Genomic DNA, 15,858 nt, shown 5'->3' on the forward strand with positions numbered 1-15,858 from the left:
CTTCAGTATTGGAAAAGTGAATTAAATGAGAATGAGAACCTGCTAACATGTTGTTAGCTCACTGTTACAATGCAGTCTGACATATACTTTAAAAATCACATGGAAGTGGTTAACAAATTCTATTACAGCATTTACAGAACTTCACCACAGCTGCTTTTCCCTGAAAGGGAGGTAGAAATTCCTTGAACAGAGCTGAGAAATGTCCAGAACGTGTAGCAGAGGCAGCAGGGCAGGAGAAAAGACCCCACAGTGTGGGTCTGAGTGACTTAACCTTTCAGAGTTTCGCTATTCTTACCTGGAAAAATAAGATAATGTTCATACAATACCATATGACAGCATGCATCATAACCTACAGGGCAAACAGATATGTAAAAAAGGAAAAACATATTTAAAGGTAAAAACATGTAGTATAATACTAAGATAATTGAAGTAGAAAGCTTGGTTTTTTTCAACACATGGACCCATATGATTTTGAGCCAAAACATCTCTTGTTCTTCAAGTTTTCCTTCTCCCAATTGCCATTCCCCTTGAATTGTAATAGAATTAACAGAGATCAAAAGTCTTTGATTTTTAGGTAGGTGATAATTTTGGAAAAACTAGGGTATGCGTACAAAGAAACATCACCAAACATTTATACTCTGTATGGAAATGCTCCAAAGGGATTAAAGAAAGAGGATGATTTCTACACTGTTCCCACAAAAGGTGGACTAGTCATCACCCCCGGCTGGGTAAGTTTCTCAAAGGCTAGAGTCATTTGGGGCATATTCAATAGACTGGGAGAACTCAGGTCACTTCAGGATTTAGCATGAGCACAGCATCATTCCTGTCCCATGGATCAGGGGTTGGGAACCAGGAAGGATCTACTCACCTGGAAGGTTGTAGGGTGAGACAAGACCATTCTGAAAGAACTGGGTACAAACAAATCAGTTTAAGGGCAAGAGGAGAAAGTGTGCTGGCATGGTGGTGAGGCCACTCAGCTGCCACCAAGGACTCTGTCACTTAGCCTTTCCATCTCTGCCTAGTTCCTCACATTGAAACAGCTCTTTTTCATGGTGGTACTGTGAGTTCAAAACAAGATAATCAAAGCAAAAGTGTTACAAAATGTAAAAAGCCCAGTGCAACTGAAAGGGATGGTTATGAGTGTCCGGCAAGCCCTCTCCAGGCTTTCTGTGATCAGTGGGATGATCAGGAGAGCTCCTTCTCCCTTCCGCTCTCTCTACTTGCCCAACGATACTGTCCCTGCAGTTTACACAGCATTTGTTCTGCCCAGGCTTTCAGGTGCCCTTCATGGTGTACTGGAAAACAGCTCTGCTCCTTAGACTAAGATGTCACTTTAATCCCCCAGGAGGCCTGAGAAGCCTCTGAGACAGCCCATGGTGCCAGAGCCTGTGGGGAAACAGGGTGCATTTACCCAGCCTAAAACATCCCATCAGCAAACAGAACATCTCAAGGAGGCCCGAATCCCAGATTCGTTTCAAAGTGGATTTGGCTGAATGCCTCCATATTCCATGCCCATCTTGACTTCCTTTTCATATGGTAAGTGTCTTTGAAATACTAAGAAGTGTCTTTTGTCTTTTTATTTCTGGCCTTTTCCTTGAACACAGGTCTTGGGTGAGATTTAAGAAAAATACGGGACGGGCAAAAAACAGATTGCTGCCCCTAGACTGGATGAACCTAAGGTGACTTAGCAGGGAAGTGAAGAGTGTGCAGGTGTTGGTGGAACCCATCTCCCACCTGCATCCTTGAGGAAGAGAGGCAGAAACAGAATGACACCTACGAACCTGAGGGTCCAACGGTGACAGCCCCAGATGGCCCATGGAGTTTTCCAGGTTTGATGTGTACCGGAAGGGCCTGGAAGTGAGAGCAGCTAGAAGGGGCCTTGCTGATCAAGGGCCCTGTCAGGAGCCCTCCGTGTGAACCAGGAACAAGGGCTGCAGGGGGGACGGGTGTCTAGGTGCAGAGTGGACAAATGACCCAGGACTTAATGCTGCCCCCTTGGAGCTTCACAAGTCTCTTGGTATTTCAATGATAGTCCAGAGAAAGAGAGGATGCTGAATGGGATTGTTTCCATCCCTCCAGCAGGGTCTGATCAGAAACTGAAATTAAGTTCAGTTATAGAAAAATAAAGTCCGACTTTTTGTGTATTTGGGGTTGCAAACTGAGATTTAATCAAGACAAAAGTAATGGGCTCTCACTCCCTTCCTTTCTCTCTCTCTCTCTCTCCCCCACTGTAGACGCCTCCTTTTTGATAAAAGATCTTGAGTATATAGAAAGAGAAAATTCTAGTGCCATGTAGGCCAGAGCAGAGAAATAACAAATTACCGTTGACAGACAATGCCATAAAACAGAATTCCAGGGCACCGTTTGACCTTAAACGAGGGGTGGTGTTTAAGGAAGGCACGTGCCCCATCCCTGTGCTGTGTGCTGCACCTGACACTGCACCTTTTCCCGGCCCCCCAGCAAGGTGGGCTTCTCTGCGGCTCCCCCTCTGAGCCATCTGTTCCTGCTGCTCCGGCAGGCCTCCCTGCTCTCCACCCGCCAGGGCCTGTCTGAGCAGGAGGGTGTGAGGGCCTCTGATGAGGTAGGCCTCGGCCCCTCCATCACTCTCAGCCGCGAGGAAAGCACCAGCTGTCTGGCTTAATTTGCATTTCTCTCTCCCAAATAATGAAATTAGCCATGAGTTTCCTGAGGTGATGCAAGACGCAAATTTAGGCTAGATGTGTCAGTGTGAGATGGAAAAGGAAGGGAAAGGTCAGGGAAGCATTTGGATAACAAATTTGCACCACTAAAACAGAAGAAGAAACTGTAACAAATTTTACTGTAGAAGTGCCTTTTAGCTCACAAGAAAATGTACCTTTTTAGCTCAGAGGAAAGTTAGATGAAGCTTTTAAAAGGTAATTTTCCCCCTCTGGAATAAAGGTAAAAACATTTTATGAACAAACAGGCAAAGATGTCGATGTCAGCCAAGGCTGAAGCAATTCTCAAATACTGAATATTTTGTTGGCCACATACAGAATTGTCTTCAAATGAAGACGTGTTGAAGTGCATAGGCCAGGATGATGGACATTGCTGCCAAATATCAATGAGGCAAAGAAGCCTTTCTCTCTAAACTATCATTTGCACCCATCTGATTAGAAATACAGCAACGTGACTCTTCTCATTTGCTGTGAGGGTTTGGTTAGTGGGTTCTGTGGAGGATTCCTAAATGTTCATCTTTTTTGTTTTGTTTTGTTTTTAAACTAATTGATTAGTTATCATCCTGAGGCAAATACTCAAACCCTTGATTATATTCTGAAGAATGTTCAGAAGTGAGGATCTTTAAGAAGCTTATTTTCAATAAGTTCACAGATTTCTTCAAATGACCCTCTTCAGAGTCAGAGAAAATCGGATGGCACTAACCCCTCAGAAAGGTAGTCAAAAATTAAGCACTTTATCCTGGTTAGATGCTGTCAACCCTTAGCTCAGAACCTTCCAAACCTTCCTCTCCAAGGCTTTGGAATGAAGCTTAAATTCCTTTCCAGAGTTTAGAAGCCCCTATCACCTCTTTAACCTCCTCTTCTATTCCTCTTTCCCTTCATTCATTCCACAAATATTTTTGAGTATCTTCTATGTTCTGGGCACCTTACTAGGCATATGGAATATATCTATGAGCAAAACAAAGATCCCTGCTCTAACAGGGCTTCCACTCTAGTGGGGGGAGACAAGTGATATTTAGTATATACCATAAGAGGACAGCTGCTGTGGGAAAAAATAATAAAGCAGGGTAAGAGAGATTGGGAGTACAAAGTAGGGAAGGAGGTGATTATTTAAAATAGGTGATCGGGGTAAGCCTCACTGAGAAGGGGACCTTTGAGCAAAGGCTCGAAGGAAGGGAAGGAATGAACTATGAGGATTTCAGAGGGTAGAGTCTTCAGGCTAACGGAAGAACCAACACAGACGCCAGAAGGCAGAAGCAAGTCTGGTATGTTAGAGGAATGGTAAGGAGGCCAGGGTGGCCAGTGCAAAGTGAGAAAGGGGAAAAATAATAGGAGATGAAATCAAGAGACTAAGGGCCAGTCAGTATCTGGATGCTTTCGTAAGGACTTCGGCTTTTTCTCTGTGTGAAATGAAAAGTCAGTGCAGGGTTTTGATCAGAAGAATAATGTGATCTAATTTACATTTTAAAAGGATCATTTTGGTTGGCGAGTTGAGAATAGTTTGTAGGAAGGTAGGACTAGAAGCATGCTGACCAATTAGGTGGTTTTTGCAATAATCTAGGTACACGGTGGCTTGGAGGATATAAACAGTAGAGATTGTTAAGGGGAGGCTGCATTGATGATGTATTTCGAAGGACAGTAGACAAGATTTCCAAACAGGATTAATGAAAGTTGTGAGAGAAAGAGAGGGGTCAAAGATGATTCTAAGGTTTTTATTCTTGAGCAATTGAAAGAGTGGAACAGTCATTTACTGGGATGGAATTATTGCAGAAGGAACAGGTTTGTGGTGGGGGTGATATAAAGAATGTAGTTTGGGGACATTAAGTCTAAGATTGTCTTAGACATCCAAGTGGAGATGGCAAGTAGACAATTGGATATGCAAGCCTCCCTGAAACATCTCATCTTTGGGTTGTCATGCACTTATCACTTCATAAGAAATAGAACATTTTAGGACACTTTACATTTTGAAAAACCAAAAGTACAAGATGTCTTAGAATGCCCCGTGGATCATGCCAGCCTCTACCACTTTCACAGACTGACCCGTTTACCCAGGAACTTCAGGACCCTTGTCTCTGGCTACTTTCAAGTTCTGCAATTTACTGTGTGGCTTCAGGCAAGTTTTGAACCATAATCTCTGTTTCCTCATCCATGAAATGTGGAAGAAAATAATGCCTACTTTAGACTACTATTGTGAGAATTGTATTAGATAAGATAACATATGTAAAGTTCTAGTGGACACTAAATAAAAGCTCTAGCAAGAAACACACAACATAATTTAAAAAAAGAAAAAAAAATACAAAAACATCATCTAGGATTATAATCACTGAGAGTAGGGGCATCTAGGCTTTTGCTAACTCCTGCGCTACAAAAAGGAAGTAGCCATTTTTATTCCGAAAACTCACCCTTATTTTCAAGTGGAGGCAGAGTATATTTTTTGGGAATACAGGGAGATACATGTATCGGGATTCTGTATAATGCAGGGCTCAAAATAGGATATACAGGGAGGATTTATTTATCAACAGATACATCACAAAGGTATGGACAGGTTGTAGGAGCAACTAAGATACATCAAGAATCAGGAGTTAGCAGTAATGTAACTGTCACCACTCCTGGGTCCAAAGGGTCAAGGGAAGGGAGACGTTGCCGGAACCTTGAAGATGGGGCAGTCAGATGGAGTAGGCCGTCTTGAGAAAAGCCGTGATCTTCTGTAGAGGAACATGGGCAGTCTGAAGTGACTCATGGAGCAGCAGAAAAACTCATATGGTGGCCTCGTTCTCTTCCTACCCTTGGTTTGTGCTGGAATTCTCTGTTGACAGAACCCAACTGGAAGCTGGAGGGCCTGGAGCCTCTTGCTGCAGTCCACAGAGGTCAGCCTTCTGGGCAGAGAGCAGGTGCAGCAGGGCAGTGGAAGCTATTCTGCACAGGCCTTCTAGATATCCCCAACCTGCTGGGCCAGGGTGCCCAAATCCCCTGGCCCCCATGAAGCCTGGAAATTGTCCAGCCCAGTTTTATACTCCCATCTACTGTGACTTGGTCTTTCCATCAACAAGTCATAATTTTAGAAAAGGACAGAAAAGGACTGAGGAAGACACCTCCCCATACCCACCAGCCCTGTCTGTCTCCAGGTTTCTGCTGCTGCTCACAGTGTGATCGTCTCCTGGGGGAAGTGCCAGCCTTGTTCTTCAAAGTTTTCCTGTTGGTGAGTCCCATTTCATGTGAGTGTTTCCAATATGCACATATCACCACAGAGGTCAAAAGGAAAAAATAAAATGAAAGTTGGAATGAGCCCCCTGCATGCCCCTCTGCCCCTCTCCATTAACACACACATACAGGATCCTTGTTTAACTACACTTTGGGGTTGATTTTCAGGATAATCTGCCTCCATGGGTACCCAGAGGCTAAGTGCCTAGATAGTTGTTTAGCTTTTAGTCTCTTGTTCTCCTCAAAAGGGAACAGATAAAGGTCAAGGTATGAATCAGGGGTTGTAACACACTTGAAAGATAAAACTTAGTGGGGCAAATAGAATATTTCTTGCTGATGAGGTTTCTCCTCTTCGACTCCAGATCCTATCTCCATAACTTAGGCTCTTTTTCTTTTAATGCAATTTTATTGAAATATATGCATATACCATACAATCATCCAAAGTGTACAATCATTTGTTCACAGTATCATCACATAGTTGTGCATTCATCACCACAATCCATTTTTTGAACACTTGCATTACTCCAAAAAATAAGAAGGATAAAAATAAAAATAAGAAAGGACACCTAAAACATCTGATACTCCCCCCCCCATTATTCATTTACTTTTGTTCCCCCTTTTTTCTACTCACTTGTCCATACACTGGATAAAGGGAGCATGAGCCACAAGGATTTCACAATCACATAGTCACACCATATAAGCTATATAGTTATACAATCATCTTCAAGAATCAGGGATACTGCATTGCAGTTCAACAGTTTCAGGTATTTCCTTCTAGCTATTCTAATACACTAAACACTAAAAAGGGACATCTATATAATGCATAAGAATAACCTCCAGAATGACCTGTTGACTCCATTTGAGATCTCTCAGCCACTGAAACTTTATTTTAATTTCTCTTCCCCTTTTGGTCAGGAAGACTTTCTCAATCCCATGATGCTGGGTCCAGGCTCATCCCTGGGAGTCATGTCCCACATTGCTAGAGAAATTTATACCCCTGGGAGTCATGTCCCATGTAGGGGGTAAGGGCAGTGAGTTTACCTGCTGAGTGGGCCAAGAGAGAGATGGGTCACATCTGAGCAACAAAAAAGGTTTTCTGGGGGTGACTCTTAGGCACCATTATAGGTAGGCTTAGCCTCTCCTTGGCAATAGCAAGCTTCCTAAGGGGAAGCCCCAAGATCGAGGACTTGACCCACTACAATGGTAGTCTCCAGTGCTTGCAAGAGTATCAGGAAGTTTAATGTTTCCATATTTCTCTCTAGGCCCTCAAGGGAGCCTTGCCAATACTCCTTATTCTCTGCCCAAATTACTCTGGGATGTATCAGGGTTTCTGCTAACAAACCAACCAGCTCTCACCCCCTGTTCAAGGTTCCATGTAATTATGGTATTCAAATAAACTGACCATACAAGTTAATTATGTAGTATGCTACAGAAAGTATAGATTTTACACCAAATAAACATCTCTTCCTTTGGTCTTTCACAGGAATTGAGGTTTTAAAAAACAGTCAATATCATCCTTTACCCTTGAGTCTGGTTTACCTTAGTTCTACTCAAGTCCATTTTGTTCATATTTCTAATTGAAGTCTGACTTCTTTTTCAACTTTTTAACATTTGTTGTAAGGGGTAATGCTGACATTTGTAGCTGCTCAACTCTGGCTCTGAGTCTCAGGTATCACAGGAACCCAAAGTTGCAGGAACCGACCAGATTATGCACAAAGAGCTCGGCATCTCAGAATTTGGGGATAACCATTACAACTCATGAATAGATGTTTCTGCTGTAAGAGCTTACAATCTAGGAACCTTTACCATAAGCATTCCCCTCATAACCTCTATGCTTTTAGATTCAATTCTCAGAGTTTGCACATTAGAGTTAGTCCATATTAGTGAGGAGTTATAATGTTTGTCTTTTCGATTCTGGCTTATTTCACTCAACATACTGTCCTCAAGGCCCATTCACCTAGGTGTCTACCTCACAACTTCATTTCTTCTTGCCACCACTAGGTATTCCATTGTATGTATATACCTCAGTTCACCATTCAGTTTATCAGTCAATGTACCGTGAGGCCACCTCCATCCATTATGAATTGTGAATATGGCTGCCATAAACACCAGGTGCAATGTCAACTCATGTCCCTGCTCTCAGTTCTTCCAAGAATATACCCAATAACAGGGTGGCAGGACCATATGGCAACCCCATGGTTAGCTTCCTGTGGAACCACCACACTGCTCTCCAGCTGGGCTGCACCATTCTACTTCCCTACCAACAGGGAATAGGTACATCCCTCTCTCCACATTTTCTTCAGCACTTGTGTCTCTTTATTTGTTAACAGTTTTATTCACACACCATACTATCCACCCTAAGTAAACAACCAATGATTCCATGTATAATCAATCACATAGTTATGCATTCACCACCACAATCTGTATGAGGACATTTCCATCTCTTTTCCAAAGAAAGAGAAAAAAGAGAAAAATAAATGAAGAATAAGAATATGTAAGATAGAAGAAAAATAAAAATAAAAAACAATGAAAAGGTCAGACAACATCACCACCACTGAGAATCCCATTTCACTCCCTTATGTCCCCCTCTTATAGACATTTAGCTTTGGGATATTGCCTTTGTTACAATTAATGGAAGCATCTTACAATGTTACCATTATCTATAGACTCTTGTTTGCATTGATTGTATTTTTCCCCCTATGCCATCCAATTTTCAACACTTTGCAATGTTGACATTCATTTGTTCTCCCTCATTTTAAAACATTCTTATATTTATACATTTATTCACCATCATTGACCACTCTAGGTTTTGCTAAGTTTTACAATCTCAATCTTTATCTTCTATCTTTCCTTCTGGTGTCATACATGCCCTTAGCCTTCCTCTTTCAACTGTATTCACACTCATCTTTGTTCAGAGTACTTACAATAGTGTGTTATCATCACACACTATCCATTCCATTCCTGGATCTATACAATCAATCTTGTTGAATCTTCTGTACTCCTTCAGCATCAAATGCCTGATGTCTAACCTCTATCTCCTGATAATCTGTGTTCTCAACTCTCAAATTTCGCTTGTCAATGTTAGTCCATATTAGTGAGACCATACAGTATCTGTCCTTTTGTTTCTGGCTAATTTCATTCAATGTAACATTTACTGTCTACCATTTTGTCTTTTGGATTTTATGTGTCATACCTTATTTTTTTCCTCTTTCTTGCTTTTTATCTTACTGCTAGTCTTCATTTCTATACTCTTCTCCAAACCTCTCTCTCCTGTCTTTTCCTATCTGCATGTAGTGCTCCTTTCAGTATTTCTTGTAGCACAGGTATCTTGTTCACAAACTCTCTCAGTGTCTGTTTGTCTGAAAATATTTTAAACTCCCCCTCATTTTTGAAGGACAGTTTTGCCAGATATAGAATTCTTGGCTGGCAGTTTTTCTCTTTCAGTGTCTTAAATATATCATACCATTGCCTTCTTGCTTCCATGGTTTCTGCTGAGAAATTCACACACATAATCTTATTGAGCTTCATTCGTGTGTGATGGATTGCTTTTCTGTCGCTGCTTTCAGAATTCTCTCTTTGTCTTTTACATTTGATAATCTGATTGTTAAGTGTCAGGGAGTCAGTCTATTTGGATCAGTTCTGTTTGGGGTACGCTGCACTTCTTGGATCTGTAGTTTTATATCTTTCATAACAGATGGGAAATTTACAGTGATTATTTCCTCCATTATTCTTTCTGCCCCTTTCCCTTCTCTTCTCCTTCTGGGACACCCATGACACATACATTCATGCACTTCATGTTGTCATTCAGTTCCCTGAGACCCTGCTAATATTTTTCCACTGTTTTCCCTATCTGTTCTTTTGTGTGTAGGATTTTAGATGTCCTGTTTTCCAGTTCATGAATCCTTTTTTCTGCCTCTTCAAATCTGCTGTTGTATGTCCCCATAGCATTTCTCATGTCTTCTATTGTGCCTTTCATTCCCATAAGTTCTGCCAATTGTTTTTTCAAACTTTTGAGTTCTTCCTTATGTCTGCCCAATGTCTTCTTTATATCCTTCATCTCCTTTGCCATATCTTTCCTCAAATCATTCATTTGAATTTTGAATTGATTTAGGAGATGTGTTTGATTAATAATCAGCTATTTCTATTCCTGCATCTCAGTTGAAGTGCAAGGTTGCTCCTTTGACTGGGCCATATCTTCACTCTTCCTAGTGTGATCTATAATTTTCTGCTCTCTAGGCATCTGTTTTCCTTGACTACCCCAATCATATTTTCCCAGACCAGATGGGCCAGGTCTTAGAAGGAGGCTGTGCTCAGTATCAGGTTTCCCTGAGGGTGAGACCCAGCTGATTTTCAGACCTTCCTGTGAAGCTTCTAGACACTGTGCTCTTTCTATCCTGTCCAGCAGATGGTGCTTGTTAGCCCAGCAGATGGCCCAGACAGGGTCCACTGAGAATTAAATACACTGGCATAAAGAGGTATGGTGTATTTAATTCTCAGTGGACCCTGTCTGGGCCAAAGACTAAGGGTTCAGAAGCCAAGTGTAAGCTATTTCTGTCCCAGCCCTGCCCCCCAGGGCCTGGGGTCTTAGTTCTCTGGGGGAGGGCTACCACTGGAGCTAGGCCCCATGCCCCACTTTTTCTTAGGGAAGATAAGCCCTTTAGGGAATTGTCTCCTACACTTGAGTTTTTCCTTTGACTGTCTCACTCTCTAAACTCCACCCTTGCCTGGGTTAGTGCTGATAATTGAAAATGCCCGAGGCTTTGTCTAATGAGCTACTTAGAATGAAAGAGAGGAAAAAAAGGGAAAAATACAAGAAGTCCCCTTTTCAGAGCCATCCCCAGCCCTCCAGTTCACCAGGCAAGAACTGCAGTTGGAACCCATTTCTATGTGCCCTTTTTCTTAGGGCAAAGCTCTTTTCCAGGATTCTGAGCTCAGCAGACTTCAAAGGACTCTGTTTTTATTTATTTATGTAATTTTTTTTCCATCAGCCTTGCCTCCTTTGTGCCAGGATAAACCTCTGGGTTCCTTTCCAGCTTACTCTGTGTTTATCTGTGCTCTTTGCTTGTAACATGTATTCAGTAGTCAAAATTTGTTAATTAAAACCACAATTGGAGCTTGTTTGAGCTACATTCCCTTGCTCCTGGCAGGCACTGCTTCTTTTTCTCACAGCAAAGTTTTGCAACTCAGCCTGCCATGCCAGTGGGGGAAGGGTGCCAGCTCTGCAGTTTGGGGAGCTTTACTTACAGTTCTATGCTGTGATCTCGGTCATTCCACACATTCCTGACTGGTGTACGATGTTGTCTAGTCATGGATGTCCCCCCATCAGATGTTCCAGACTATTTTCTAGTTGTTCCTAGCTATTTACTAGTTGCTTTAGGGGACTAACTAAATTCCACACCTCCCTATGTTGCCATCTTGCCCTGCTTTCCCATAGCTTAGACTCTTAACTGGCCTTCCTACCTCCAGGGTATTCTCCTTCCAGCAGTTGGCAACTGCCACTAAAAAAATCTTCTCAAATAAAAATCTGACCATGTCAGTCTGATGATTTAAATGTTTTAATGCCTCTCATTGCCTATATGCCACATCTAAACCCTTGGAAGGATCTCTCAGGAACTTCCCCCCACCCCCCAAAGAAAGACACTGTCCCTTAACTTCCTGAACCAGTTAAGACTCTTTATTTCAAAACAGGAAACAAGCAAACAAACAAACATGTAGTTGAAAAGTCTTGGGTAGATATCAGGTAGAACATGATATAGAGGCTTCAGGAATTAGTTTTTCCCCATCTGTATTTCAGCTCCAGTTTTTCTGTGTTGGCTTCTTTCTTAGCTGGTTCTCCCCTCATGGTGGTAAAAAGGCTGCAGCAGAACCTGCCTCATACTGTTGCAACTTCAGGGGCAAGAAAAGAGTAGCTACCACTGTACCTTGATGTTCTACAGCACCTTATTGGCTGCAGTAGGGCCATGTGCCCATCACTGTGGTTATGGAATGATCCAATTCTCCAGACTTGAGTCATATGCCATCTCGGGAGCTGCAGATGGAGGCAGTTTCTTTGAATCTACATAGATGAAAATGAAATGAAAATGAAGATCAAGGATGGTTACAAACAAAAGGGTGAATAAATTTAAGATGGCCAAAACAAAACAACTGTCCACTCTCCCACCTCTCTGCCTTCAATTCTTGCTTTGCCTTCCCTCATACCCCACAATATTATAGCCAGGTTACACTGCCACAGTGCCTCAAGCATACTTACCTATTTCATGCCTCTGAGCCTTTGCTCTACCTACTCCTTGGGCCAAGACTGCACTTCCATCTTCCTAATGTCCAGCCCTTCTCCACTTGGTAAACATCTATTCATCTTTTCAGACTCACCTTTAAAGCCTCTCTCTCCACCATTCTCTCACTCTTTCTCAGATAAAAGTCCTTCTTTGAACAACCTATGACCCATCTCCAAATCTGCACCTAGACCTATCATAACAACAAAAACACTTTCTTGTACAAGTTGTTTACAGGTCAGTGAATCTCATCTAGATTCCAAGCTCTGTGAGTTTAGGAATCACACTGTTCTCATTTTAAAAATTTCTAATTCCTGGTTGTTGCCCCAAAACACCAAGGCTTGATAAAGTCACTATTGATAGTGAATGAATGGACTGAAGTATGGGAAACCTATAGTGTTTATGAAGCATTATACCCAATTCATTGTTTTAGAAATTCCATAAAAGAATATTTTAATTCATCCAGATAATACTTTTATTTTCTGAATATCATGAAGATGTGTAAAATATCTGTAAGCAGTCCTCAACCATTTATCTGGTAGTACTATATTAGAAATAAAAACAGATATTTTACTGGTGTGGCACTTATACTAAACACAGTTTTAAGAGTACATTCACCAGCACAATCTTCATAGTCTTATTACCAACTTTAGACATCTATAATTGTATATGAACATCCAAAGCTGCTAGGTCCAATCTCTTAGTTGAAAAGCCATGGCAGAGCATTTAAAAATCTTATTTGATGATTCTTTACAATGAGCTTCAGATGTTAACTTTCATTACAAAACTCTCCCTTTTTTGTGGTTTCTTTAATTCCAGTTATATTAAAGAGAAAATATACGTGTGCCCTTGGGCCAGTTACCTAACCTCTGTGAGACAGGTTCTTCATCTGTAAGTGGTGGTGATAAAACCACTGTGAAAGCTGGTGTGATGGTTAGGTTCATGCCTCAACTTGGCCAGGTGATGGTACCCAGCTGTCTGGTCAAGCAAACACTGGCCTAACCAGTGCTGTGAGGACGTTTGTGGCTGGTTAATAAACCAACAGGCTGGTTTATTAAATCATCAGTCAGTTGGCTGCAGCTGTGACTGATGACATCAATGAAGGGCGTGTTTTCCACAATGAGAGAATGCAGTTGGCTGGATTTAATCCAATCAATCAGTTGAAGACTTTTAAGCAAGACAGATAGAGGACCTTCACTTCTTCTTTGGCTGAGCAGTGAAGCATTTCCTGAGGGGTTCATTGAAGTTGCCAGTTTGTTTCCTGAGGAATTCATCAGACATCTTCATTGGAGTTGCCAGTTTGCTGCCTGCCCTCTGGAATTTGGACTCGTGCATACCCACAGTTGCATGAGACACTTTTATAAATCTTATATTCATAGATATCTCTCATTGATTCTGTTTCCCTAGAGAACCCTAACAAATACAGTTTGTTACCACACTACTTGGTTGGGAAAACATGTCTGTGGTGGAGCCATGGCAGCAGCCACTAATCAAGGACAGGACTTGTTTAGAAAGCACCACGACATAACAATTGAAATCTGTTGTTTCTCAAGGTACATCTCAATAGTTCAACAGTAAAAATCTGAAATTTAGAATCACAGCTTTGAACATGTAAAGCCACCTAAATTAAATAATATTGTGGACATTAGTTATATTAAAATATAGACTAAATTATCTTGCAAAAATAGGATACACTCTACAACCTTCTCCTTGCCCCCAACAACATTCTTGAACCCCCAAATGCTAAAATAGGAATAGCGCAAGTTAGGGGTACTTCTGGACTTCTCTAATATCCCAGTGTGTATTTCTTTACAAGCCCGCCGATTTTCCTAGGTGATGATCTCAGAGAATTTTGCTTTACATTTAATGCCTTTCCTACAATAATTTTGGAATGGGAATATTAGTGATAGTGTTCTATTTGATTGAGATAAACTTAATTTCTTCCAGACCCATTCTCAGAGCTCTCTGATTTAACTATGCTCCTCAAATCCTTCTCCCCAGCACAGGTGCTTGCTGCAACTGCCTGTGAGGCATCTGAGAGGGCTCAAGTGTGTGCCCCAGGGAGCAAGAGCCTTCCCTGGGCTTCCCTCTTCTCTCTCTCTCCTCTCTCCCTGCCTTACAGTCATCACTGGCAAAGAAGATTCCTTCTTGACAGCTCTTCATGTCAGTCGAAAGTCTAGGTCAGACACATATCAATTGACCTGGTGTTAAAGGTAGACACTCATTTCAGCATCTGTCAATAGCCTCTTTTGATCCATTTATACCACAGCCCATCCCTGCAGTGATTTATATGTAAGCGTGCACAGACTTTTAAAGGCAGGGAAACATTTCCAGAACTCCACAAATCAACCCACATGTGTGCTGCTGCTTCTGTTGCTCTCAAAGAAAGAACATTAGAGAGAAGATCATTCTTGGGGAGTAGCACCTTAGCCCTACAAATACCCTAACTACAGTGTCTGACCATCAAGCCACATGCCTTCTAGGGCCTGGGTACGGAAACCCAGAGTTGATACTGAAAATCTTGTTTGTGGGGCCTAAGGTCTTACACTCCTGTCAGGCCAGGAAGGCCTCAACCGAGTTTATAGAGCTAATTCTGCATTACCAGGCTGTGGAGCTGTGTTTCCAGGGGCCGAAGGCCACCACTAACCTTTATATTTGCTTGGAAAAGTGCCAAAAATACAGGACATAGGGCCAATGTCTGATGTCCCTCTGGACCAGTCTAACCTGCTCTACTCTCTGATTTGGCAAAGTATCAGGAGAGATTTCCCACTGGAGCTCAGGTGTTTTTTCACCTCAACACCCCCGATTCCTAACAGGGATAATGCACAATTTTCTTTCCCAGGTGTTTGTCACAAAGCTGCCAATCGCTCCCTACTTTTGAGACAGGGGAAGAAATGTGAATATGTAAGAAATTCAGAGGGACCTAGGAAATTTTCCTGACGTGTTCCTGCTGTGACACTATGGCAGTTGAAGAAGGCCTGTCATTGGGCTGTCAACCTTTAACCTCCCCCAGACGTATTTTGAAATGACGTGAAAGGAATTGCTGTGCTGTACCACTGGCTCCTTCCCGCTATGCATGTATGTCCTTGACGTCAGTCAAAAATAGTTAACTGGCACCCATGGTGCCTTATAAAAAAGCCTCCACAAAATATCGTAATGACTTTAGTTAGGGAAGACTAGCTCTTGTCAAGTAATGACTTTTTGACATAAGGTATTGTTTACCTAGGCAACGTTCTCTTACTTGCATTTTAATGAGCCTAATTAATAATAAGTTAGGAGTCCTCAGCTATTTCTTCACAGCTGGACCATATGCACTAATTACACTGAGTGTGCAAACTTAAAATAATCCATTTGGTCAGAAGAAATTGTTCAAATATAGAGAAAAGCTTGATTTATGTGTATTTCTTCTTCCTCCCCTTAATAGTGTCAATTGTGTTATCAAAACGATTTGCAAATAATTATGGCAGATATTGCTTTTAAAATATAGGTTTTCTTTGAGCCTTTTGGACAGAGTTTTGGCTTGTGAAAGTTTCGGGAGGTTGAGTAAGGATCTGACTGATGGACTTGCTTGGTACAATTGATGTGTAACTAAACAAAATAGTTCTTGGGTTGAAGGACAAACACCAGTGGTAGTGAAAGGTACTTTACTAATGAAATTATTCCACTTATAAAGAATAAATAACCTCCAA

General features: G+C 41.7%; 1 protein-coding gene across 2 annotated transcripts in view; it reads right to left on the bottom strand.

Moving 5' to 3' along the window:
- Nucleotides 1-11,724: 11,724 nt before the first annotated feature.
- The window catches only part of SPATA17 (spermatogenesis associated 17), a 332,947-nt gene continuing 328,813 nt past the window's right edge, over nt 11,725-15,858 (bottom strand). Inside the window, exon 10 of one of the 2 annotated variants that reach the window (XM_037823711.1) lies at nt 11,725-11,952. In XM_037823711.1, the coding sequence (XP_037679639.1) occupies nt 11,876-11,952 (77 nt within the window). In that variant the 3' untranslated portion in view covers nt 11,725-11,875. The remainder of the gene's footprint in view (nt 11,953-15,858) is intronic. The other variant, XM_037823700.1, reaches the window with a different exon arrangement.

This window comes from Choloepus didactylus, chromosome 2, assembly GCF_015220235.1.
Source record: "Choloepus didactylus isolate mChoDid1 chromosome 2, mChoDid1.pri, whole genome shotgun sequence".
Classification (NCBI taxonomy): domain Eukaryota; kingdom Metazoa; phylum Chordata; class Mammalia; order Pilosa; family Megalonychidae; genus Choloepus; species Choloepus didactylus.